General features: G+C 35.9%; 3 protein-coding genes across 3 annotated transcripts; 2 read left to right on the forward strand and 1 right to left on the reverse strand.

Moving 5' to 3' along the window:
* Positions 1-204: 204 nt before the first annotated feature.
* On the reverse strand, positions 205-14,180 carry LOC128217002 (constitutive coactivator of PPAR-gamma-like protein 1). The gene is given in 16 exon segments (XM_052923794.1): positions 205-4,132; positions 4,640-4,740; positions 5,200-5,351; positions 5,625-5,721; positions 6,370-6,523; positions 7,197-7,284; positions 7,643-7,831; positions 8,186-8,392; positions 8,710-8,818; positions 9,431-9,734; positions 10,000-10,156; positions 10,859-10,987; positions 13,215-13,260; positions 13,262-13,348; positions 13,771-13,888; positions 14,128-14,180. Coding segments are annotated over 16 exon segments (2,079 nt in total). The 5' UTR covers position 14,180; the 3' UTR covers positions 205-4,043.
* Positions 14,181-14,275: 95 nt separating this feature from the next.
* Positions 14,276-17,278, forward strand: LOC128216042 (ras-related protein Rab-7a-like). Its single transcript, XM_052922635.1, has 3 exons — positions 14,276-14,284; positions 14,502-14,720; positions 15,338-17,278. The coding sequence occupies exons 1-3, from the start codon at positions 14,276-14,278 to the stop codon at positions 15,554-15,556; spliced, it is 447 nt and encodes a 148-aa protein (XP_052778595.1). The 3' UTR covers positions 15,557-17,278.
* A 2,530-nt stretch (positions 17,279-19,808) lies between these two features.
* Positions 19,809-20,782, forward strand: LOC128216043 (uncharacterized). The gene is made up of 2 exons (XM_052922636.1): positions 19,809-20,175; positions 20,364-20,782. The coding sequence occupies exons 1-2, from the start codon at positions 19,809-19,811 to the stop codon at positions 20,780-20,782; spliced, it is 786 nt and encodes a 261-aa protein (XP_052778596.1).
* The last annotated feature ends 6,281 nt before the right edge of the window (positions 20,783-27,063 follow it).

Here is a 27,063-nt window from a genome sequence, read left to right on the forward strand (position 1 = left end):
TTTTCTTGCAATTGTATTATCTGGTGTCTAGCCCCTTTAAGCCACAATAGCCTTGCCTATTGTCCAATTTCAAGGTTTGAAGTGAATGGATTTAATTTTGCAGTTTAATGCATTTTTCAAGAAAAAGCCATCCACAATGAAAGCTTACCAATTACTCCCTGTCAGCATGTATATGGATCCGATTTCATCAAGAACAACACAAAGTGACAAAAAAACAACATTTAATCAAAAATAACAGCTGTTCCATACAAAACAATCTCTTCTGGGCTTGACATTCCAGTTCTTACCATCCATTCAATTCTTAATTTCACATTGATAATTTTTAATTCCTAACAACTAGTACAAGTCAAAGAGGCTTTTTTTTTATCCTAAATTAACATTAAAGCTCAGTTCTAATGACATTTATCATTTTCATATTACAATATGATAGCTTCAACATTTTAAAAGTGATAGATAATGTTTACAAACATGTTTTTCTATACCCTAGTCATACCGCTATCTTCCTCAGTATGAAACTGCTGAAGAAGTACAAAGTACTTTGTTGTATTTACTAACTAAACAAAGCAAAGGGAAAGTTAAAAAGGAGAAGATTACAAACTTATATATAATTTACTTCTGATACAAGGTCAATCTGCTGCAGCGTTATCGAAAAAAAGAGAGAAACCATTTTAAAGTCACGGTCCTATGTTCTATTCACTAGCTTTTCAATAATAATAAGTATCTGGTTCACTTTTGTCAACAGTGCTACATGTGTTTCGTAACAAATTTTGGCGTCTTTAAACGATCTGCATTCCATCTCTGAGAATGGTCGTAACATTAACAAGTTGAACAGGCAATATCAGTTATTCATTTTGTATTTCTTACTTTTAATTCTAAAATAATTTTGCTTCAGTTTTCATGAAATTATTTACCATAGTAAAACATGTACGGAACTTGTGAGCATGGCCATCTTGCTTTTAACTTTTTATAAACATCTAACAACGTAGGAAGCCGTAAAGATAAATGTATTTTTGAACCAATGTTTACTTAACCCCCCTTTTTACCTGCATTTTTATTTACCTAAAGGATTATTTTCATGCAGTCCTGCTTTTTAAACCTGAAAAAATCTACTGCAGCAGACCGTTACAATCTCCTAATTATAATAATGATTAAACCACTCCATTACAATGTAAAATAATGACAGGTCTGATATAAATACTAAGAAGCAAAACAGTGTGCAACCACAAATAGAACTATACCACTAACAAGCAACTTAGCATACAAAGAAACAGGAACTGGTATAGAGCAACGTAATGTTTTTAACCGATAATAACATCAAAATAAAAAAAAATAGTTTTGAAAGAAATATCTTAATATTTAAGTTATATTTTGCTTATTTTCAAACGTTAAATTGTTGCATTTTTATACTTCATATTTAAAGGTTTAACACAAAATGTTATAAAAAAACAAAACTATTTGATTACCTTATATATATTTATATATATAACATTGTTAAAAGCCAGACTATACAATATAACATTTGTTTTTGAAAATGACCTAAATGACAGACTGGTTACTGCTTGGCAACTGGAGTTCTAAAAACGTCAACTTCAGCTAGTTTCATCAACAACTTTGAACATTAAATGCTGTCCAAGATGAGCCAAATATTTTCAGTGTATAATTCATGTTTTAATACACGTACATTAAATATTTCGCTGTACTTCTACGACATGTCACAACCTTGTTAATCAAACTCGCCATAAAACAATATTAACCAGTCTTAAAGGAAAAAACATGCGAGAACATAATAAATGTGAATTAAATTACTTTTTTACATTATTTGCTTTGCTATATAAATATATTATTTCATATAAAATCACACTTTAAAAAATCAACTATTTTTAGCAAAGCTATCAGTGATATTTGAAAAAGATACGTTTTTTTTTTGTTTGAATCCAACAACTTATTTATTTTCATAATTTTTCCCATTAATGTAAAAAATGAATTCAAAGCACACTTTTCAGAATACATTTTAAGTATGTGCTAGTAGTTAAATTCAAGTTATATACAAAATATATTCAAAGAACTGCAATTTTTTATGAATTTTTTTATATCTTTTTTTTTTGTAAAATAAAATAACACAAGAAATACAATGACAAACATAGCATTGCAAACGTCCAAAATTCATCTTAACTTGAGAGAGATTTATATATATATATATATTCATTTTTTATTCTACAAGAAAATCCATTTACTTTTTCTTCATTTTTTCTAGCAATGCTATGTTTTAACTTAACTGATACAACTTTTTGTACAATTTTTATTTAAAATATAACATATTTTACAAACAATGGTTCTTTAGTTAACTGACATTTCTCTTGACATGGTGATACCGAAGAAAGCGATCAACCTTTTAATTGAAAACATTTAACTGTTTACATGTCAGTCATTATGATAAGATCGTAAATGTCTAGTCAACTTGCATGAACAATACAAGTGTGGTTGCACATAAATTTCCCAAGAATTAACAGTTTACCGAATACAACTGACACTGGTGTCAGATGTACATGTTATTATAATTATACATGTATACCGGAAAAGTCGTACAACTGTTCTGATAAATTTTATCGAAATCCCTCATTTCAAACTATATGTATAAGAACGTCAGAATGAACTATATTTTAAATATTTGCAGGATAACTTCCTCCAACTAAATGAAAACATTACTTTGCAAATAAAGCAAAAAATGCTTTAAAAACACTCTATTTATACTGTCTGTAGTAACTTCTCAATATCTTAGCACAAACATGTCTAAGCAATGAAGAAACATTATTCTGCCATACTTCATGGCTATCGCATGTCTTGAGGCCAACCATTGCCGTTTTACAGCGATTCAACTGTGCAGCAAACACAGGTTTCTAGCTTCTCAATTTTTCACATTTTATACCCAAATCATTTAACATGGATAATGAATCCATGTGACACATAGATCAATAATTTTTTACAGGTCAACAAAGCCTGCTGTATGTTCTGGCCCGCCCGTGGGCAAACAAGATTTGTTCAAAATAATACCCACAAAACTAGTTCATTATATTCCATCTTAACAACTTCCATTTCTTTCCCAAGCCCTTTTCAATCTCCAAAGGTTAAATGTTAACAGTCGACCATCTGCATTGGCCAAACTTACAAATGAAACAAGTTGTATCACAAACAGCAATGCTCACTATTTAACCCATGGACAGCATCCCACTACCTCATTCCCAACTTAAAACATCTAACGTGTGTAAAGTCACAATTCTCTTAACAATACCATAGAAAAATGAACAAATATCAATGTATAAAAATAATAGATTTGTATAAAATATCACCAAAATCAATTTGTGACAAACCTTTGCTATGAGGACCAGCATTTGTTGTAAAACAAAAGAACACATTCATAGCACTTACCAACATCTCCATAGCAAAGGGTTGTGAAAATGTTTCCATGGAAACAGAACAGTCTCTTAACTACGCACCATTGTAGCCCTTAGTGACATTTGTCTCTAGTCCCAATTCACAGACCTCGTTTCAGTACAAATAATTAAACGAGCAGCTTGCATGTACTGACCATACATGTAACTTTCCAACAAGTGTCGCTCAAGCGAGACCATTGGGTTTCCATGGCAATACTGGCATCACATACAGCTGCTTGCCACCCCCATTGTGAACACATGGTAGGGGGAACAACTCTGTCAACAAACAACAAAACCTAATGCCTCAATAATATTTCAATGAAACAAGTTCGTTATCCTATGCTTAACATCTAAATTTCCACATATCTTAACTACTTAAATTAATCCATTTTAATAAACCAACAATATATTAAAAGTACAAATAGGAACAAGTGTGAATAAATCATATATTTTGTATTGTTCTTATCCACTAACTAAAACTGAAAACTTACAACAATAGAAATAAACTAATCTGTACACAGTCAGAATCTACATGTAGCATGATGTTGACACAAGTTGTTCCCTGAAGGTCTACGGCCAAAAGGGCCCGGTGTGATATTGAGTATGCTTGTTCTAGGCGTTCAGGGTTAGCTCCCCTCCCGACTTGTCTCCATGGATACCACTGTCTGGGCTCTGTAAGCCATTCTGCATCAACTGTTTACCTGCAAAAACAGTTGGTTTTAAGTAGGATTTATTGTGTGATATTACCTGATGTCATGTAGTTTGATTTGTTTAAAGATGTTTATATGTCATAAAATATAATCAATGAAACACTGCAAGTAGGACATAATTGGTTTGCTAGTTGAGTGCGTCTTCCTCCCACCATGGACACTGTAGGTTTGAGTGCCACCCAAGTCACTCATTATCTCACAAAATGGACACATTAAGTACTGGACGAAGCGGAGCGCCGCCACGAGGATGACGCCCGCAAGCTGAGGCAGTCCACGGGAAGGCTTGGGCGGACGGTTCGGGCTCGACCGTGAGGCCTCGCCCAACCCGTGCCCGTCCCGCTTCCTACTCCAGCCCGACCGGCCCGGCCCTTAGAGCCAATCCTTTTCCCGAAGTTACGGATCTGACTTGCCGACTTCCCTTACCTATAGGATTCCAGCTTTCACAAAAGTATAGCTTAAATAAGTAACTAAAAGTGTAAACTTTGTCATGTAATCTACCTATTGCACCATTGTCATCTTCTGTCTCGTCCTCTGCATCCTCAAAGTTCTCGTCCTCACCTTCATCCGAACCATCATCTTCTTTGTCCAGGCCGTCACCCCTTGAGTATATACAACAATATTGCACAAAACCTGTCCTTTCAAAAAAGAGCAGTCAAGGTTCATGAAAAAACACCCCCAAAGACAGCCATTATAAGTATTTGGGCCTGTATGGACAGATGCCTTTCAGTATGTAACATATTTACATTATGACCACACCTACCTTTCCAAGAAGTTCGTAAATATTAGAGGCCTCTAGTAACAATGGATACTAGTGATAAAGAAATCCCCTCTTAGGGTTACACATCATTTGAGGAGAGGAATAATTTCACAGACCAAGGTAAACCTAAGGTTAAACACATTACATTTTGTTTTACCGCTTTTTAGTAAAGGTACTTCATCTTTAAGTTAAGCTAAATCTCTGCTTTGAAGCTAAAACATACATAAGCCATTTTAAGTAGCCAAGGCCTTTAGACAAGTTCTTTCTTTAACAAATCCATCAAGAAAATGAATGTACATACGAATCCCCAGTGTCCACGGTCATGCCACGCCCCCTATTAGGCCTCTTCATTCTCCCAAATTTGGGCCTTGCCCGGACAGCGGGCCTCCGGATCCCCCTCACCACTCCTCGGCCCATCATACCACGACCCATACGGGCAAAATATGCCCTATCCTGAAGTTAATGTAGAAGCCAATGATGATAAGACACTAATGCATGACATTGTTCCGTTACCACAAGTTAATGCCATCAATTGTTTCAAGTTTTTATAACAGTTGTGCTTTTGACAAAGATCAAACTTAAAAGCAATACACCACAATTTATTTTTATCCTTATAAATTGACTTAACAATTAAAATGCCATTAATTTTAAAGAAGCTACTAGTACATCTACCAAGTTAACTTATAGATAACCAAAATATACTTATCGTAACAAATATGAACTTACAGGCATCCTACCATACATGGGCATGGGCATACCTCCCCGTCCTCCTCTCATTGCTCCCCGAGGCATTCCCCCACGGAACATCATGCCTCGACTCCGCCTACATACAGAAGGCAAAATTGTATCATTTCCATTTCTTATAACATATTGCATTTTAAATATTACACTTGTGCGTACAGGGCTGTCTTTCTATTGACTTTGGATTGTAGCCCATTTTTCAGCCACATTTTCCACCTCACAAAGGGCCGTCTTTCTATTGACTTTGGGTTATAGTCCAATTTTTCAGCTCCATTTTCGACCAATTAAGTATATATGTTTTCCCACATTTGAGTGGAACTTTTCCATCTAGAGGCTCTTAAATGGAGATTTATTAGATCAAAAGCAGACAAAGGTTCAACAGGCTATCACTAATTGGAATCTAGTTGAATGAAATGTGATACTGATTGTATATGGTAAAATGACACAAATTTATTGTTCAATATTATGGAATAAGTATTCAGTGGATCTTTATTTCATTAAAATTCCATATGGACAACTCTGAAGTTTTCACAAGATGATTGACGATTATCTACCTTTCTTTTCTTTTTCTTTAATCAGGCTGCCAAGCAATTTCCATATTAATTAGGAAACTTAAAAAATTCAGCCAAAAGGATTTAAATGATTTTAAACAAATTCACCTACACAGCTTAAACCAAAAGCATACTTGTAACTTGGTGCCACCATTATATTCATGTTATCTGGGGCTTACCCCCGTTGCCCTCCTCCCACAGACATCACACGGGGCTGGAGGGGGCCGTTACCGCCCCGTCCCCGAGAAGAACCAGACAGGTTTGGTCCCCAGCTTCCAACAACCACACCAGCAATCTCTAGCTGTCCACCACGCCCATCAACAGGGGACCGGCCTGGAAACATGGCTGCAGAGGCTAAGTTGTAACCCTTCTGTGAGTGTACTCTAATATTGGGTCAGATTATAGCAGTAATTTATGTATATTTATAAACTAATAATCCAGAATCACCCCAAATAAAACCCTTGATGTTGCATAACCACTAACAGCAATAACTTGCCCCATCTGTGTGTTCAAACTGAAGTTACTGGATGACAAACAGCAGCATGGAAAAATGGAAGTGAAATACAAAACTCAAACATTGCCAACATAGGGTAAACTGGGATAACTTGTTCTAAACAAGAACTTAACAACTTACTTTATAACTATTAAAATACCTGGATTTCTGTGCTCATAACCTGCTATAAAATGTCGACAAAAACAACTCATTCCAACTTCTGACAATAAATTCATGATTATTTTATGAAATACAAAAGCATATGGTTACAACAATACAATTGAAGTCTTATTTATAGATAAATTGCTCAGGAAAACACTCGAAGGAAAGTATGCTATTTATAGAAAAAAGACCTGTTTTTTAGACAGAGGTGTTTAAAAATATGCAGCACTTTAGTATCCTAAAATGTGTTGTTGTTGTTTTTTTTACAATATTCAGGATTTTTACCAATCTAATTTAAGCTCCCTAATATTAAGGAGCTTACATTTTTGTTAGTTCACTATTGATACATACCAAGGATACCTCTACCCCTTCCCTGGGGGTTTGGGGGTCCTCCCATCTCTGGTGGTCCCATGTAGTTCATGTTCATTCCCCTGCCTCCCTGAAAACAGAGAAACTATCTTGTCATCTGAAGAAATTAACATTAAGCTAGAGTTATTGAACTTTCACTCAACCCAACCAAATTTTATTGGAATTGAATTCTTAATAAATTGTATTGTAAAAAAAGACAAGCGTGATTAAAGCAGCAATAGTATACATATTCAGTGGTCAAAATTTGCACAAGCCCCCAAGCCCTGCACTGGTAAAATGCTTTAGGGGCTTGCTCAAATTCAGACTTTTATACAGCAAGGCTTGTTCAAAAATTTAATGCCAAGCAGAAGTATATGAATACAGGCTTGTTCATCCAAGACTAAATTGACTGCATATTGTTTCATCTTGGGGTGCTTCACTCCCCTTACCTGTGATGGGGGCATGCCCCTCATGCCTGCGGGCCTGTAGCCAGGGAAGGGTCCCCCCGGGGCCTGGCCACACGGCATGGGGTAGCCTGCGTAGAGCGCGCCACCGGGAAGGAACGGCTTAGCAAACTCAAACTTGAGGTTCTCCAAAATCGCCTGGCGAAGACGCTCCACTCGCAACACCTGCTCCACCTGGATATTAACAATGATAAGATGCTTACAAGTTGTATATGGCACCATGTATATTCATGTTAATATGCGTGCATCCTTATACATTGACAGTTTGATTTCAGGTTGAAGCTCAAATTTTTGTTGGGATCTTGAATTCGTGGATAAGCCAACCCAAAAATTAAAGTCCCACAAATATTTATGATTTTTACAATAATTGATATTTGTGACTCACTAAACTCAAATGAAAGAACTGCAGAATAAGTGCCAAACATTTGTGATCAGTCTCCCAAGTAATGAAATAAATTTCAAAACAAATCAAAACAAAACTTATTTAAGTTCTCATTGGTATAAGTATATCGATTTTTCATGTATTACCTGTCCATCACACATGTCCACAAGGGGCGTGTTGTTTTTGGCTTTGAGCAGTTTGAAATGGAAGAGTTTTCCGTCGAAGAATTGCCAAGGACAGATCATGTTCCAGGGAACGGGGGCTCCACACACATCATTGGCAAACTGGGCCACCTCAACCCCAGACATGAACAGGGCTGCAAGGGCTACACCTCGGGGGTTTACAGACGGCAGCTAAATGGTATACAAGATGTGCTTATTATAAGTACTACAAGGTCTAGCCTGAAGGTAAACAAACACCTAAAACCTAAACAATTGGCTTCAAGTCAAATTCAAATGTGTCTTAAATCACAGGTGTTAGCAACTTTTTTAAAGTCATGCAACACAGCAGTGTTAAAAATACTACTACAACACAGCATTTTACCACAAATTTCTTCAGTTTATTAAACATTATTGTAAATGGCATTTATACACCAGGAACATCAAAGTATGAAGTTGCAGAGCATCCTTAGTCTAGTGTTACATACAATGTCAACTATGTTTTCCCTTACCTTGAGGTCCTGCATGGTTTGTACATCCTCAAGGAGGGGAGAGACACTCATAGCTAGGAAGGCATCAAGTTCCTGGCGCTGAAGGATACGACCATACTCTAACATGTATCTGCAAACAATAGGTAGACAATGTTACTTGTCAGCAGGTAATAATTTTGCAACACCACAAGTGGTGTTACAAAATACAATGGAAGGAGATAATGACACAACTCACAATATTAATTGCTGATATCCAAACGCTGTCATAACATATAAGTAAGTTTGGTGAAAAGTGGTTGTATGTCGAGCTATATTAGAGCAGGACACTGTAAATACAGTTTTTGCCAGGATCATAACTCTTGAGTGAATAAGGCAACATAGCTGGTTATCAAACCTTACAGAGATATTCTGCCCATACACATTCTCACCAAATTTGGTGATGATTGGACAAAGGATTCTTGCCCAAGATGCGCATTCTGACTAAATATGGTGATGATCACACAAAGGTTTCCACAATTATTGATCAAACAACTAATTGGACACTGCCCCAAAAAGCTAAGCTATAATATGTCCCCTTCTATGTACAGGAGGGTAAATAATAAAAGAGGTGTATTAGAAATAAAAAGAGGATAACTGATAGTGTCAGTGTATGATGGCAATACATTTCACTGAGTGAGCCTACCTGAGCACACAACAAAGGTTTAATGCCTACCTGAGCACACGACAAAGGTTTAATGCCTACCTGAGCACACAACAAAGGACTAGGAGATGTTGAGGTACGTAGTTTGTGTTAAGCATTAGCGGAGTGTCACTGTGCATGCATGTGAGGAATGCCCGGAGTCTTCTGGTCTTATCATCCGGCTGCTGACCCAGCCACATTCTCTCAATACTGGGGGTCTTCCAATCTACTGGGCGGGCCATTACGAGGTCGAAGCTGGGCTTCTGGCTGCCAACACGTCGCACCACCCACTCCTTGACTGGGACCTCAAAATTCTTCATGGTCACCTGAGGTTGGTGACTGCTAGGAGCTGCTCCACTTCCATCCACTGTTCAATGAAAGTTTCAATGCATATAGGGATTGTCTACTTAATCATAGAAAAACAGTACATCTCAAATAGTACAGAAGCCAACAAGCTTCAAGCATAAAATTAACTTATTTTTCAATATTAGAATCAGCTCAATTGGCATTTGAACTGTCTATTTTGGCTGGCAGCCAGTTCTTATTAATAACACTGTTAAACAAGCTATGTCAAACGACATCTTAATGCTCTTAAGATGTATAGCAGTGAAATAAACCATAAGAGGTCCTACCTGTCTCCTGGAGTTGGTTATCGTGGATAATCTTGAGTTTGTTGAGGTTAAGGAGGACACTGTACACAGTTTGTCTGATGGGCCGGAACAGGTCCATGCTAGTGGGCAGTTCCCGGTTTCCTTCATCTTCCAAACTCACCACCATCTTGATCTCTGCCTGCGGGGAGCAAACATCAGTTTAGTAAATATTAACATATCATCCGTTTCATTTAATAATAGATCATCTAATATCTTAAACACAACTTTGACTGACCATCATAATCTAAGGCACTCTTGTTGCTTAAAAAATTACAAGCATTTATTTATTAGCGTATCTGATGTACAATAAGTGAACTTTGGATGCCTGATGGTCCCATGGTAATTTTTTTTGTCTTTTTAAGTGAAAGAATATGTAAAACATGGGTCAAAAACAAAATTACAAGCTTTTTTGGCCGTGAAATATGGGAGTTCATATTTTGATTTCATTTCAACTGTTAACGGACAACTCTATTTGCATTAACTTTGTTTACAACGCTTTATCGATCATTCATTTAACACACAAGTAATCAGCAAGCCCTTAATGGCTTCATATATATAAATCATGCATGCACCAGGATTTCTTATGCATTATAATATAAATTTTCAGCCGACTTGAAAGCCAAACCTTCTTCACTAAAACACAATTTCAAATGATGTTTTTGGCCAAATTTATAGCATTCAAGTTCTCCACAGCCCAAAACAATGTGCTCATTTCACCTTAAGACCCCTGGTCTTAACTCTAGCACACTGCCTTTTTTTTTTAACCCTGGCTAAAACCCTACTCTTGTTACCACCTAAACATAATGGTTAATAAATATTATGAGTCCAACATGGCACCTACCTGTGTGAGTAGTTGGTAGACCCAGGGCGACATCATGCCCTTCTGGTGGCGCTCACTGGCAATCCTCATGATGTCCGTGGACACTGGAGGCAGCTCCACCTCCTTCCCACCCACACCACGAGTGATGTGCTGAAAAAGGTAGGTAATAGGGTTATAATTTTATATACAACAGGAGACCAAGGATGTGATCCCATGATTTTCAGCAGAGCAGTAGAATCACTCCTATGATTATTGATGCAGCAAGTTTCTGAATATGGGTTGTACTATAAGTCTTTATAATTTAAGCATGTTTTTAAGCATCATTTGAGGAATGTATGCGTAAAGGTTCTTAGTGACATTACATGAAGAAAAAAAAAGCACCTTTAAGCGTTCATCTTCTTTTTTGCATTCAAGTTGGGAAAAATGGATAAATGACTGTGAAATAAGCTGAAAAAATAGCTCAGGATTTTGAGCCAAATACGAATGATCTTTTATCATACAAGGAACTTTTTATACAGTGATTCTTAGTATGCTTCATATCAGTACTCATTTTTTTCCAAATCACCAATGTCATCCATAAATGAGAAAGAATTCACTGTCCAGCTTGTTTTGTTACATCACAAATTGCTTGGTGTCCACATATTTTTTTTTTTTATCAATAGTTTAGTAAGTTCTTTTACATGCTACTGCATTTGTTTTTGTCACTTCTAAAATACCTTAGAAGATTTAAATAAAGCACTTCACACAAAAAAAGTAATGAGCCTTCAATTTATTTAAAAAATTGGTGATGTAACGATGACATTCCACTATAAATGGAACCCTTTCTTGTTGTAAACATTTGCTTTATTATAATTTGTAATGCTTTGTCACATAAATAGTTGTTTTTTATGCAGAAAAACCAAGCAAACCATGCCGAGTTTTGAAGCATACAAAAGGTTTTAGGACTTTACATCCGGATGTAACTGGACACAAAGGGGCACATCAAAGAGTGAAGTTATATACTTTTGTGGCAGTATTATGAGCTATTTGAGGCTTATTTCTCGTATATGTCTCTTGATTATTGCGTAACAAAGGTACATAACATGTTTATACATTCTTTCTTACTAGCACTAGAGACTTAAAATGCTTTTCAAAATTATTTGGACGTAACTTGGGATTCTTTTACCCAAATGTCAAAATCGTAATGAATGGTGTCGCCGTTACGTATTCGTGTAATAAGAGCTGTGTGACAACAGGCATTTTTTAAGAATTCCCAATTATCTGGTTAAAATTTTCTCAGTTTATATGCAAAATTGTGAATTATGACTGCTTAAAATACAGCGTGTACCGATGTAAACACAATGACTTCGTAGACTAACATAAGACACCGTAGACGTACATAAGACACCAAAATACCAGCTTTGGATCGATCTTTACAACAAATTTGAACTGAACGCGCGTGAAATTGAATGTTTTAAACCTCAAGACAATTGAGACAAATTATTAGTTTGTGCACCCGTACAGGCGAAATATACAAGCTGCATCAATTAATGTCATGAAACTGAATGAAATAAGCCCACCTCGAATCTGTTAGGACGTAACTTCCTTGACAACACTTACCCATGCTTTGCTTGTTCCGCCATCTTGGATATACTACATAGTATCAATGCGCGCGATTGTGCTACTTTTCTGTCACGGTATTAGCTATATGCCACACAGTTAAAGTTTGTCGAAATACACAAAGGGCTGTGTACATGAACAAAATCTGAATAATTTGTGACGTAACATTTGAGACACGACTTTAGGGAAATATTTCGGTCGATCATACACGTTTTGTACGTATTTATGGGAACTATTGTTTTCATGAAATGAACACCTGACCTGGTAAAATTAAAACAGGTCACTAAAGTGAATTATACATGTCTGTTGTTGTGTCAAAAACCAGCGATTCGAGACATAACATATTTGACACGAAATGTTACGTCATGTTTTCTTCAGATTAATCGGATTTATATGTTTTCAACTCTTTCAAATGCTTATTTGGCAAATGGACGTTGGGAAATATACCTTTCTATAAAATAAATCGTCTGAAGCGACCAAAAGTCCAAAGTGCTAAAGGAGGCAATATCAGTTTTCTGAACCCACGGTAAAAATGTTCATCAATGTCCAACAAAACTGACCAAATTTTTATAAAAAATAACTAGTTCCTGTATTTTTAAAAATTATTATTATACACATATAAAATACCATCAATGTTGTCTTTCTAATGATTACAACACTGGAAGCATAAAAAAACGCAAACTACAACTAAATCCAATTATTTGAGATGTAACTGAAAATGCAGGACAGTGAATTCTTCCTCAAATACGTAGTCATTTAACAGTCAATGAACCATTACCTTTTGTTGAGGTGGGTGCTGCATCTCTGGGCTAGCTCTAAGACTCCTGCCCATTCACTGGGGATGGAACACTGTAGCCTGCCAGCTCATTGGGTTTTCCCATCATTAGGGCTGCCCCATAAAGTTGCCTTGCACTGTAGAAAGTAAAGTTAATCTCACATGAAGTGCATGTAAAAAAGAGAATAATATATCCCGTCAAATTTATCACAGTATCTAATACTTCAATTAAATATGAATATAAACTTTCTGTTATAAATTATGCCATTACATCAATACATCACAGTATCTAATACTTCAATTAAATATGAATATAAATATTTCTGTTATAAATTAATGCCATTACATCAATACATCACAGTATCTAATACTTTCATTAAATATGAATATAAATATTTCTGTTATAAATTAATGCCATTACATCAATACATGTAATGTTTACTGACTTTACTCACTGATTCACCAATGAATATTTCAAATTGGATTCATCAAGCATCACTTATATGGAGAAATCTATCACATAAGAAGCCACATATAGCATTCACAATGGTAGACATACTTGATCTTGGTTTGTATCGAAGAAAACCTTCTTCTGTTCCATTGAAGTAATACTGTACACTCTCTGACGTAATTTGGCAACAAGTTCAACCTTGCTGCTCTTGGTTGAGTTTCTGAAAAAAAATATGGAAATGATTATGATGGATGATCATTCACATCAAAATGAAGCATTCTTATATGATTGGTCACAGTTACTTATCATTATGGTTAAATTAAACAAAAGTTTGAAAGGAACAAGCTCATCAATAAAACGCGTAACAGCTGAAGACACAGTATTAAATCACAACAGCTATTTGCTTCATGATTCCAGCCAAATCACACATATACACCTTAAGAAGTGAAGGGCTCACCTGAAACTACTGCCTCTCCCACAAGCTCCAAGTTGGAGATGTCAAGGATACTGCGGACATAGTCCACACTACTGCACCCAACTTCTCAGGGGCAGGCTGAAATAATTGGAACATAATCTTATTCTTGTGTTGAAACCCATGTTAGTGAAATATGCAATGATATTAGTAATCGTTCTTTGATATAAATGTTGTTTATTTTTTCATGCAAAATAATATTCTCCTCGTATTACAATCAGTTTTTAATCGCCAAAGGTCAAAAGTATCATTTTGTCTGATTTCCAGCACAACAGCTATAATTGAAATTAATCTGTAGATTTTCACCTCAGCTACATTAACAAGTACATGTACCTGTATTTAAGCTCTCCATTTTCCCATATTTCAGATCTGGGACACGGCGGGTCAGGAACGTTTCCAGAGTCTGGGTGTGGCATTCTACCGTGGGGCTGATTGCTGTGTACTTGTGTTTGACGTCACTATGCCCAACACATTCAAGTCCCTTGACAGTTGGCGGGATGAGTTCTTGATACAGGCCAGTCCGAGAGACCCAGAAAACTTCCCTTTTGTTGTCATTGGAAACAAGATTGATTTGGAAAACAGGGCTGTATGTATAAACCAGTGTTTGTTGATGTCCTATTAAGTATTATATTATGAGCAATAGATGAAATCAATACTGTCAAAAATATTTTTATACTGATTGAACAAATAACCAAGACGTAATAGACAAAAAATGGATATTTCCTCTGTGTTTTATTATGTTATAAAATAATTGTCTTATTTTAGACAACAATATACAATCCAACCTGTATTAAGTGGCCACCTTTGGGAAAGGTCAAAGTGGCTGCTTAAGACAGGGGAGGGGGCAACTTGAACGCTTAATGCACATACTTTATATAGTAAAAATGTTTTGGGGGGTATTTGGAGTTGTTCGATAAGGCAGGTGGCCATTCAAAACAGGTGACCATTCAACCAGGTTTGACTGTACGCATGTAGACTGCAGGTAAAAAACTGACTTTCTGGAATGGTTATTTAACTGGAGCTCCATCTTGCTACTGCACCAATATTGTCCATATATGCTAATGCCAGCTCAAGCAAGTGATATATTCTTTTCTTATTTAAACACTTAGTTAAAATTGTTCACTCTACAATCTGATTTATTTAAGGTATCTGCAAAGCGAGCTCAAGTTAAAATTGTTCACTCTACAATCTGATTTATTTAAGGTATCTGCAAAGCGAGCTCAAGGATGGTGCCATTCGAAGGGAGACATTCCCTATTTCGAGACGAGTGCCAAGGAAGCCATCAATGTAGAACAGGCCTTCCAAACCGTTGCCAAGAATGCACTGTCCCAGGAAACGGAGGTGGAACACTACGAATTCCCCGACCAGATCCGACTTAATAACGACCAGAATAAGCAGAGCCAAGGAGGGTGTGGCTGCTGATTTGCCAATGACTACTTGTTGTTGTTGTTGATTTTAAATAGTGATCATGCTTTCGTGAGGCACCACAACCAAAGTTCTGTGAGCGACATCTGTCCATAAATTAAATAAAGGAATTACTTATAATATTTCTGAAGAGATATAGAGTTATTGTGAAAATGTGAAAAAATGAAATGTAGAATATTCCACGCTACTCGTGAAGTATTCTGTTGAGGTTGCCGTGAAAAACTTGTGACATTCATAATTATTGACATTGCTGTTTTGAACATTCACAGAGTATATACATGTACTTCAATTTAAATTTATTAAAATATTACTTTGTCATATCATTAAAAATTTCTAGTTCTAAAATGATATATTTAAAGTAAATAATGTTCGCTCCGATTGAAATCTGTAGTCTGTAAATATGGAATGTGCAATCATGTATTTGTAATTTTATGCTTTTAAATCAGGGTCTCTTAGGGCTATTCGATGTAAACATACAACCCAGCCCATCCCAAAGAATAAATATAAAGGGGAGGTTTGCTACAACAATTTTAAAAAGAATCTAAATGCAACAGTCCAATTCCAGGGATTGGTTTTATGTTAAAATGGAATAGCCCTCAGTTATTCGTACGATTTCTATTGCTTTAAATAAATTTAGGCGTAATTTCAAAAAGTTTGACCAAAATCATTTATAAATACAGATATGTTGTGTGTGTTTTTCAAATCTATGACACTGCCCATGCATATAGGGGATTTCTGTACATACATGTACATGCATATTTAAAGTGATGCATATTTTAATGTTAACACATCTTAGTTTGAACAAATACTCAGTAAACCCATATAAAACACTTAGAAGAGGCTCCTGTATCAACATAATGGTCTAATTGACCATTATACAGCTCAACTCCCAGCCCTCAAATGCTTGAAAAATATATGTTACTTAAGCTATCCTTTGTGTGAGAAATATTCTAAAAAAGACAGTGATATTTTTATTATTTGGATATGGCTTTTGATCGAATACTGGCATCTTGGATTTATTTTCGATTTTTTTTTGTAGTTTGTAAATTAATAACTTTATACGGCCTTCGACATCTAAATGTATAAATGAAGTCATTGTTGAGAGATAATTGGTGACTATCGGTTTTCATTTCTCTTTTTCCTTTTAAGTAGTAGAAATTTAAATTGTCATAAGTTATATGGCTAGGGGTCACTTCTTGATTACAAAATGAGTAGTTGGATAGAAGTCTGGGTCTTTAATGCGAGGCTTGTCAGTTATATGGCATAATCATTAAATGTTATAATACATATTACCATGTTTTTGATAAACAAAATAGATTATTATGTATATAGAGCAACACTGTGAACACCGTTATCTCCCATTTTCATGTCATATATTGAGAACACAGAAAATCATGTGCATGTTCTAGCATACATGTTCATTGATAGTGGGAAAAGCTGGTCAGCTTTCACATTTGTACAATCATACATAAATGGAGTTAGTTTATTCATTCATTTTACTTTAAATGTTTTAGTAAGTGTTTTTTGTTAATTTTTCTTAAGAGTATTCCGACTATTCCTGGTATTCACAGTGATTTTGATGAAGTTTTAATCATATGACGCAAAAAAACTACTGTTCAGAAATGGTTGAGTGATTGTATAAGTGAGGTTTGTTTATATTGGCACATTGTTAAATGACCATGATTATTTCATATGTAAAATATAAAGGTACGAAATACAGGCACGATTTTGTTTTAATTTTTCGTCAGTGTATTGCCTAGAAAATCGTGGTATTATTGTGGCTGTGGTGTTTGTGGTGGCGTAGAATTTGTGGCCATCATGTGCACTGAAATTATGATTTCTAGTCACAATGTTACACACAGAACTATAGAACACTATGTACTAATGTGTCAGTCATATAAGTGTCATAATGTGATTTCGTACTCTCGTCTCAAAGATAATGGAAAGAAATAACAGTTTTGTTGGTCAATGAAGTCCAATCGAGTTTCTTTGCAATATTGTGTGTGTGCTATTGTTACAGATGGGTTTATATTCGGATTTCATAGAATTATAAAACACCACTGGAAGATATGTTGAGCAAAGCATTCGTACTCTGAGCTCCAAAGCCGAGGTTACCACTTACTGTGTAACTGATATGTGCAGTCCAACTTTATAACTAGGATTGTAGTTTCAATAAAAAATTACATGACCATATTCCATTTAAGATGCACTCTTACACCCAAATAAGATTAACCAAAAAAAACACAATTGTTCTAAAATTAAAAGGATGAAAAGATGTAAATAATGGTTCTTATAAAGGATAACGAGTTTAATTTGAAAGAACGGTGCAGAAACCATGGTATTTCTACTTTATGAGACTATAGTAAATCACAGTAAATCTTTTAGCACTCACAAATCAATTGCTTTTTTTTTTCTTTTCCAGCTAGTAAATACACGGTTACAATACTGTTATCAGTAATTAATATTTTCCATAAATGCATTATGTAGTAAGTAGAAAAAGGTGTATCACTCGAAATTTAAGTTTGTTATATATGTGTATGTAGCTGTGTGGAGTTAGCTAAACATACGACATTTGACAATGGACATTCAAAAATGAAAGTTAAGCTGGCAAGACATTGGACACTGGACATTCAAAAATGAATGTCATGCGGGCAAGACATTGGATATTGGGCTTTCAAAAATGAATGTCGTGCCAGCACGACATGGGGCATTGGACATTCAAAAGTGAAAGTCGTGCTGGCACGACATTGGACATGCTATTAAAAAGGAGTCGGTCATTTTGTGAACAGGTCGAAGTAAACCTCAGAGAATAAATTGTTGTCCAGCGCACGACTTTCATTTTTGAATGACCAACGTGTCTGGCACGACATTCGTTTTTAAGTACATGTACCAAGCAATGTTGTGCACTTACAACGGAATGATGTGCACCTGATATTCTTCACAGCGTTACGGTGCTTAAAATCTATACATGAAGTGTACGTAGAGATTCTTGTTTTCAAGTAATGTAAAAGACATGATAGCATGGACTTTTTTCTTTATTGGCTCAGTGACTTAACATATTGAGTAAATTTATGCTGCATAAAAAGTTTTCCGATTGCATTCAAAATGTCTTATTGGTGGCCATATTGGATTTTGTCACCTCAAAGTTTGTCAGCACGAAATCATCAAAACTATCGGAGGGATTTAAATGAAAAAAATCGCAGTGGTGGTTAAACTAAAACTTCTAGCCCCGCACTAAAATTATGGCAAATCGGTTACTGCTTGCGGGAAACTTGGATCGCTAGCCTCGCCTGAACCTACAGTAGGTAGGTTTTTAACCCTTGTTGGTAAAACCTTAAGAATACAGCAGATTGAATATAGCTTGTGGGTTAAACTAGGAACGCCAGCCCCGAATCTGAAAAAAAATCAACAGAAATTTGGTTTCTGCTTGTGGGCTATCTACGATCGTTTGCCTTTTCCCTTAAAATACCACCTGCCAAGAGTTTCCGCAGTTTGTTTATTATTATTGTTGTAATTTCACTTTTGTATGTCCAATGTCGCTGGCACGACATTCATTTTTGAAAGCCCAATAGCCAAAATAGCAATGAATAATTCGGTTTCCAATGTTTAGTTTCTTTGTTTGTGTTCATTTTGTTTATAAATGTAAAAACAAACGCTGACCGTGCTGTACTTTTGAATTGTATTTTATTGTCTGTGACACTATAAACAAAGTTCCTTAACTCATTTTGATGGGACATTAACCCAAGCACGTTGTGGGATGCAGAGCCGTTAAGGTCTGATCGAATGAGACGTTTCTTTTGCTGTTAATGTGAGATGACTGGCAAAATGTGAGAGATTTTTTAAAACTCAGAAAACCAGGAGATAGATCTAGTTATAAACACATGAGCTTGTGTTATAAAATTGATGAGCACAATTTCACAAACTGTTTTTGTTCTTTGGAATCAACACTTTAACAAAATATTTACCTTAGCTAGATTGGCAAATTAATGTGCAAAGATTCCTGGCAAAATAAGCAAAATACCCGCACACGAAGAGAAGAGGCCCGGTACGTTGAATTTAGATATCTGCATCGAGTCGTTTTTGAATATCAAGCTTTTATATTTTTTGAGCAAACTTAAATGAACAATTTATTAAAGTGATGGTCTCTGCGTATATCATGTCAGTACTGCTATCATTTACTTGTCTAAAGCTGAAAAAAAGATCTGTTCAAGAGCTAAAATGTTTGGCTCATGTACAACTCAGTTCTTAAATGCGGCACTTCCTGCTATGTATGGGCCTCAGCTTATGTGCTCAGGAAGAGAACTCGGAACTTTATAACCGGCAGTCGCTCTGTATCTTGAAAGGAGAAAACATGGCTTACAGATTTGCAAAGCTGATCCTTGTGTTTGCGGGCGTCTGGCTGGCGGCCTCACTTCCGGTGGAACCGCAGTCGTGGCTCTCCCTAGTGGAGCAACTGCTCGAGAAAATGGTACGCATGGAGCTTAATGTGGAGGCAATGCACAAGGAGATGCAGCAGGCGCGTAACCAGGTCACTTCCGGTCTAAGTGACATGGATGCTATGAAGCAGACGGTCGGGGCTCTGCAGACGTATTTTACTGACAACATAAACAAATCAGGTATTTCACGTTTCCAAACTAAATTTATTTCGTTTTAAATTATTTTAATTTCAAAACAACTGTACGAATACAAAGTCCTGAAATGTAAATTAACTTTTCTATAAGAGATCCTCGCGTTCAAAGCACAAGGCACTGGGTAAAAGCCAGGTCCCCGAGTGTAGCAATCTTGCATTATATTTCTGTTTCAGACACTGTTGTTGCGTTCAATGCTCACACGATTGTGGACAAGTCACTGGCTACGGGCCAGGTTCTCGTGTTCAGCAATCCTCTATTCAATATCGGGGAAACGTACGACAGTGGGGCAGGAATCTTCACGGCGCCCGTCTCTGGGGTCTACTTCTTCTCCGCACACTTCTGTCTTTATAGCGGTAGAGGCTGGCACTTCGCTTTCATGAAAGAGAACGACGTCGTTGTTGTAAAGGGTGTCACGTATGACGGTCAAGCTGGCGTGTGCGAGACGGCCAGCGCCGTGGTTCTTCTGTTGCAGAGCGAAAGACTGTGGATAGAATGTCGATCAGGAAGTACAGACGACCTGTTCTTGAGTGATTCCAATCGTAGAAGTTCCTTCTCTGGGGCCTTGCTCCACAAAGTGAATGGATACCCATAGGAAGTAGGGTATTGTACATGCTGGGAGGGTGAATTTCGTAAAGGATAACGAACAGTATCATATGTTGAAGTGTTGTAGCAAGGCTCTGATCATTTGGTAGTACCTACCTACTTACGTTTACAAGTGCCCAAATGAAATGTACAGTTAACTTATAGGTGTTTTAATATTTGTCTTAAGTGAACACACTCAAAGTTTGTATTTATTCATCTGAATAACATCAAAGCGGCACTCTCACAGATTTACTGTTTTAACAACTATTTTTTATCTTGGGAAGTTCAAAAATTGATGTTTTTCTTAAACCGTTAGTAACGCTTTTAGCGATAAAACATTAATTTTCGAACAGAAATATGAAAGTCTGCGATCTGATATTTTGTCAGCAGTCTTATATCACTGGATTGCAGATATTTACGCAAAATTAGGCTCATTCCAAGACAAAAACATATACAAAAGTTGTCAAAACGGTTTATCTGTGAGAGTGCAGCTTTAACGTGTTATGTTAAAGTGTCATTATGCATATTATCTTTATGATATCAAAGATATAGTGAAAACCCAATGTGTTATGTGTCGGTGGCATACTGTTTATCAACAATAAAAAATCAAATAAAGCAAAAATCAAGTCTTATAACAAAAAGAGAATCATAATGACCACAGATGCATGCTTAAAGAAAAATATCGAGTTGCATATTTAGCCAATGTACGCACGTTTATGTGTGGATTTCTAATAAATATTTACAGAAAATGAGTGAATTGTACAACTTTTCTGAGTGTTCCGGTGCTCCTCCGTTGATGTATTGTACACAGTGAAGTTGAAGATAAGAAAAATAATGTTAAATATGTGAACCTGATCAAGAAGTCATTGGCGCCTAAAACGAAATTTTAAAGAAATTGAAATTTATTTGGTAATTGGTAGTTTGATAACACACAAACAAGTCGATCAAAATGTTTAACAGCTTGTCCCCTTGTTGTGAATTCTTCTTTAGAACGTGGTGTCATTCTTCATTTATAATATGAGAAGCCTAGCAGAAACCTTTTGGGTGTCTCGTTTATAACAGGAACGTCAGTTCTTATTATAAGACGATATATGTGTCGCTCATTTGCATTAACAATCTCGATTTAATAAGAAATTAAATTGTGCAAATGAAGTATCATATTATTTTCACTGCTGTTTTGTTATCTTTACTGCTTTTTATAGATATTGGTTCCCGCATTGCTTTACTAAACATAACGATGCGTTAAGTATGGTGAGTTGAACTGTTTTGAAATATCGTCACCAAACTGATGACACGACATATGGTTTTTCACGCAATGTTCCAATTTACGCCGATTGAATTGACTTTTTGTAAACATTACAGGAACAGAAACATTGCTCAACTTCGGTGTAAAATAAAACAAAAACAACATTTACTTGTGTGAAACATATCTCAATCGTACAGGTATTTCTATATGTATAGTATCCATGTTTGAAACACAGATGTTGAGATTTCTAATCCATTCCTAAATATTGAAGAACATCCATATATATATTATTGAAATCAGAGCAAATGTTTCGAATCGAAAGGAAATTACTTATTTACAGAGAGTGGCAATATGATTAATTTCTAAGCTCCGTTTAACCATACCGGATAAAGCGTTAGCATGTTATATAATACCATTCGGAGCTCCTCGGCCATTTTTTCAAAAACAACCTCGGATGTATATGGACGGTTTACATACTTAAAAAGTGGTACGTTTAAGTCCGCTGCAAATAGATCGTGTAGTAATCTTATTTAGTAGTTAAACTTGATGACTTAACTCTGTGAATCGTAATTATGTTTGCAATAATACACTTCACTGGCAATCAATTTAAACTGAGGGCAATGAATACAACTCTTAAACACTACATTTAATTAATGCCTTTATTCAAAACAATACGGACTACTTCAACAGATGTACCGGCATACATCCGAGGTTGTTTTTGAAAAAATGGCCGAGGAGTTCCGAATGATATAATACATGAACATGATCATCCCGAGTTAGCTCGCTTAGTCAGATGTTGTACGATAGCGTTAGCTTCTCGAAGGTAGGCTGAACTAGCCTTTTAAATAGTTTAACCTAGATGTCACTTAGTTGTAATCATGCACCATATTTATATCAGATCGCCACTAGCACTGGTTGGGCACACGTTGGATTCCACGGAAAGACCGCCGTTGCTGTAAGCGACGCTGTTCATGGAACGTTGAAAGGATACCATGCTGGGCGCCTTGCCCGGAACTTTCGACATATTCGACGAAGTCTGAATTGTATAAAGGAAGAAAAAGACTTTCAGCATGAACGATTTTTTTACCTGTCGACGAATGCCAATATAAAATGTCAATGTATTTTTTCAGTAAAACGTTTTATTTGAGGTATTTATAAGAAGAGGTGCTATGTAAAATTTTAATATACCAGTGTCTTATCGAAAGGCTGGATTTGCTGTAGTGCCGTTTGATGCCTATGTTTTTTGTCACTCTCGGAGTAAGGGTCCATGCCGAATCCCTCCACGTAGCCTTTTCTTCTCGATAAGCTGTCGGTGTTTCACCAAGTAGAGGCCCGGCTCCTATAATCGCGTTCGTCAGTTTCTATAGAGATTAGTTTTGCAATTAAGAAATAAAACATATCATATACTGTTAATAAAAAAATATCCAAACCAAATGTAAGCTAGAAGTGTATGAACTGTTCTGCATTACCCATATCTAACATGTTTGTGGAGGGTGACTCCAAACCGGTAATTATATTAAATATAACAGGTGGACCATGTGTATACGACGTGTTATTAATCAACTATTACATATTTGACGTGATACAGAGACAATTGCTGTACCAATACCAGACAATTGAAGACAATATATGCCAGAACTCGCTCAATATCGACCAAACTCGGCCAATATCAACAAAACTCGCCTAATATGGGTTTCCTCCGTTTTGATTGGCTACAAAACTCGCCTAGTATAGGATTTGAGAAATAAGCCATTTTCATTGGCTGTCGAAAGTCGCCTAATATGAGAAATATGCTGGATTTTTTTAAAGGTAGCCATTTTGTTTTCCGTTTTCCGACTGTTATGAAAATTTTGTGCTTCGTATAACTCTATTTGGAATACTTGAACCTATTGAATGATTGAACCACTTTGTACGGTTTGATATTACAGTTGTATTTAACCCGTTGGTGGATTTTACTATTATGATTTTATACACCAACAACATGGACGACGAAGGTGAAACGTTTGACGTTTTAACAAACGATTTACGAAAGTAAGACGAAAAGACATGCTTCCTTACAATGTACAGTGCTTTATTCATAAATATGTGCAATGTCACTTTAAGGATACATGTCAAAATTAGCAAAGTCAAGTCTAGAAAAGCAGACACCATGAATGAATAAGGGATAAATACGGCTTCAATATGAACTAAAGGTAAGTTATAAGACTGTTTTTAACCAAAATGGTAATAGTTAATTAATATAATACTTATTAATAAGGTGATATCGGGCTCAGGCAAATGAAGCTAACCTCGGACAAATAACTAGGCTAATATGAAATCACCTAATTAATCACATTATAGTTTTAAGGTGACTTGATACTTAGACATTGCTTGCCTTTGTAACAATCGAAAAGTTAAAAATGCTTCTTTTGATCCCGATGATTTAAAAGGCATTGCATTATTGAGGAGTGTACATTATCAAGTTTACAAGCCGACAGTATGCAACCTGTCTAGCTAATATTAAGGCTCCTTGTGGTTCGAGCTCCACAGCCGATACATTGTTTTGCACAAGTTAAATTCAATTATATAAAACTCAAATATATTTCTATGCGAATGAGTTGTATGAATATTTGGTCCGATGGAAGGACAATGGAAAGTCGTTAATGTCGTTAAAACTATACAGTTACAAACAGAACATTCTATTATAAGTTACTTATTCATAACTTAACTTCTTACTTCCAACCTGTCTCAATAAAAAGATAACACTTCCACTTGAATTCAATATATTTGTATAAAATACCATGAAGTTGGAATAATTGATGTATGTAAGCATTTAAAAAAAAATATAAATTGCACACAAACAAGACAGGCACGTCTTTTATTCGAGTTTGTCAAACGTGGCAACGTATAATGTTGGAAAACAAGGCGAACACCAGCCCTATTTTAATTTGAGTTTGTAAACACTTGCAATGAAATATGAAATATGTGATTGTTATGTTGTCCACAAAAAATAGCAGTGGTCGAACGTTTGTTGAACAGGTCTACAGGATCTGGTTAAAAAACTAATCATAATAAGTAAACAATTTAACAATTCAAGTTAACTTGCATGGTCAAATTCAGACGTATAATACGTTCGCAAGTATAATCTTAAGAAGAGTTTAATATTATGCCAACACTATTCGATTGCCCGACGTCTGTCTGCATGAACAGATGACAACTACTATTACGTTATCATTTAGAAGAGTTTAATACAATGGCAACATTATCCGATTACCCGGAGCTTGCCTGGACAGATGTCAGACTAATGCAAAGTAAGCTTTTAGATGAGAATAAGACAATGACAACATCATCAGAATGTTGATGCCCTATCATTTTAGATGTTCGTCTTAAGTGAGAGTCTGGAAAGTACTCTCTCTCTCTCTCTCCCCCCCCCCTCTCTCTCTCTCTCTCTCTCTCTCTCTCTCTCTCTCTCTCTCTCTCTCTCTCTCTCTCGAACTTATATTTTAGCAATCCTTTGTTCAGCATCGTGGATGACGTCGTTGTGGAAAAGTGTTCTCTGTTTGACGGACAATACTCTGTGTGCATGGCGGCTGATTGCGCCGTGGGTTTTTTTGCTGCAGAACGAGAAACTGTGGATGTATTGTCTACCAGGAAAAAGGGCAGACCTGTTCTTAAGTGATTCATATCGTAGAAGTCCTTTACTGGGTGAAAAGGTACGGGAATGTTTAAAGTGTATTAAACTAAACAGTATTATAATGGAATCGATCGAGGATGTATACGTACAAAATAAACATGTAAAAAGTAATACTCTCACAGTTTCAATACAATGTCGTGTAATTCGTCATTATGTTTAAAATGAACAATTAAGATAATATAAAGCAAATGTTATATAAAAGGAGAATCATGAATGACCACAATTGTTTAAATCAACGCAATGAATATATCGAACTGAAAATTTAGTCATGCTTGTATATGCATTAAATAAAATGCACTGAATACGAATTAAATTGTACGACTTCTCCGAGATTTTCGGTATTCATATAAAATAAAATTGATTTGAAACCATATACATGTATGATGTCATTTTATTGGTGATCGAGCATCAAATAAAGTCAATATTCTACGAACCACCCGAATTAACTATCCTACGTACAAACCTCAGCACCATGCCAATGTTGATGAAGTTTTAAACATGTACAACACTACCAGATTGTCGCTTGCTAACCTGTCTGGTTGATAAAACTGTTAGCCTGGGACCGTATTAATAAAACTTTCACTTAAGTAAATAAATGATTTAGAGGCTTTATGAACACTATCCCTGACCGTTACTGATTTCACTGAAAGGCCATTGCTGCTGTACGCTATTCATTGAATACTTGAATGTTAGACACCTTAAATGGCATTTTCGATAAATTCGACGATATAATTCTATACAGGAGAACATACATTATTAGATGTTTTACAGTAATTCATTAAAACGAGTTCGTGAATTTGATATATTTCGGAGTCTGAACATTTCGCAATAGTTATATTTTCACCTATGTCTTAGCCAATTATTAGTCCATATAAAAATATATTTTTGATTTGGCGACTCTACGCGTCCATAACCCACTTGTTGTTTTCCTAGCCAAGATTGACAGATCCCAGCGCTTAGTATATTGAGCGGAAAGATAACGGGCACCTGCTAGATGGTTTCAAAATGGCGATGCTTTATTGACAGAAGTCGATCTAAATTACACTAATTATTTGTGTTTCATAAAACACTTAAGTGTAATAAATAAAAGGTATTGACTAAAATAATTAAAGTGTAACTTTTGTGTTTTAATTAAACAGTGAAGTGTTAAGTATTGTGGAGTAATAGTTGAAGAATATATTTTACATTGGTACTGCTCAGTTGACTTGTGGCGTTTAGGGAACAAAATGAATATTCAAATGTTAAAAAAGGATCCCTAAACGCGCATTATTGTGGGTGAGAAGTCCAAGAGGATGTGAGAGGAAGTCCCAAGAGGAAGAAGAGCGCGCAGATTATGAAGAAGACGAGCTTCTTCAGGGTGCGAAGGGACGGC

Source organism: Mya arenaria, chromosome 14 (assembly GCF_026914265.1).
Source record: "Mya arenaria isolate MELC-2E11 chromosome 14, ASM2691426v1".
Classification (NCBI taxonomy): domain Eukaryota; kingdom Metazoa; phylum Mollusca; class Bivalvia; order Myida; family Myidae; genus Mya; species Mya arenaria.

What these genes read in the sequence shown, in the direction of transcription:
- LOC128216042 (XM_052922635.1), top strand. An exon ending in TTGATTTGGAAAACAGGGCT is followed by an intron (nt 14,721 to 15,337) that starts GTATGTATAAAC and finishes GATTTATTTAAG; the next exon opens with GTATCTGCAAAGCGAGCTCA.
- LOC128216043 (XM_052922636.1), top strand. Translation starts at nt 19,809, where the DNA reads ATGCGGCACTTCCTGCTATGTATGGGCCTCAGCTTATGTGCTCAGGAA. An exon ending in TGACAACATAAACAAATCAG is followed by an intron (nt 20,176 to 20,363) that starts GTATTTCACGTT and finishes TTTCTGTTTCAG; the next exon opens with ACACTGTTGTTGCGTTCAAT.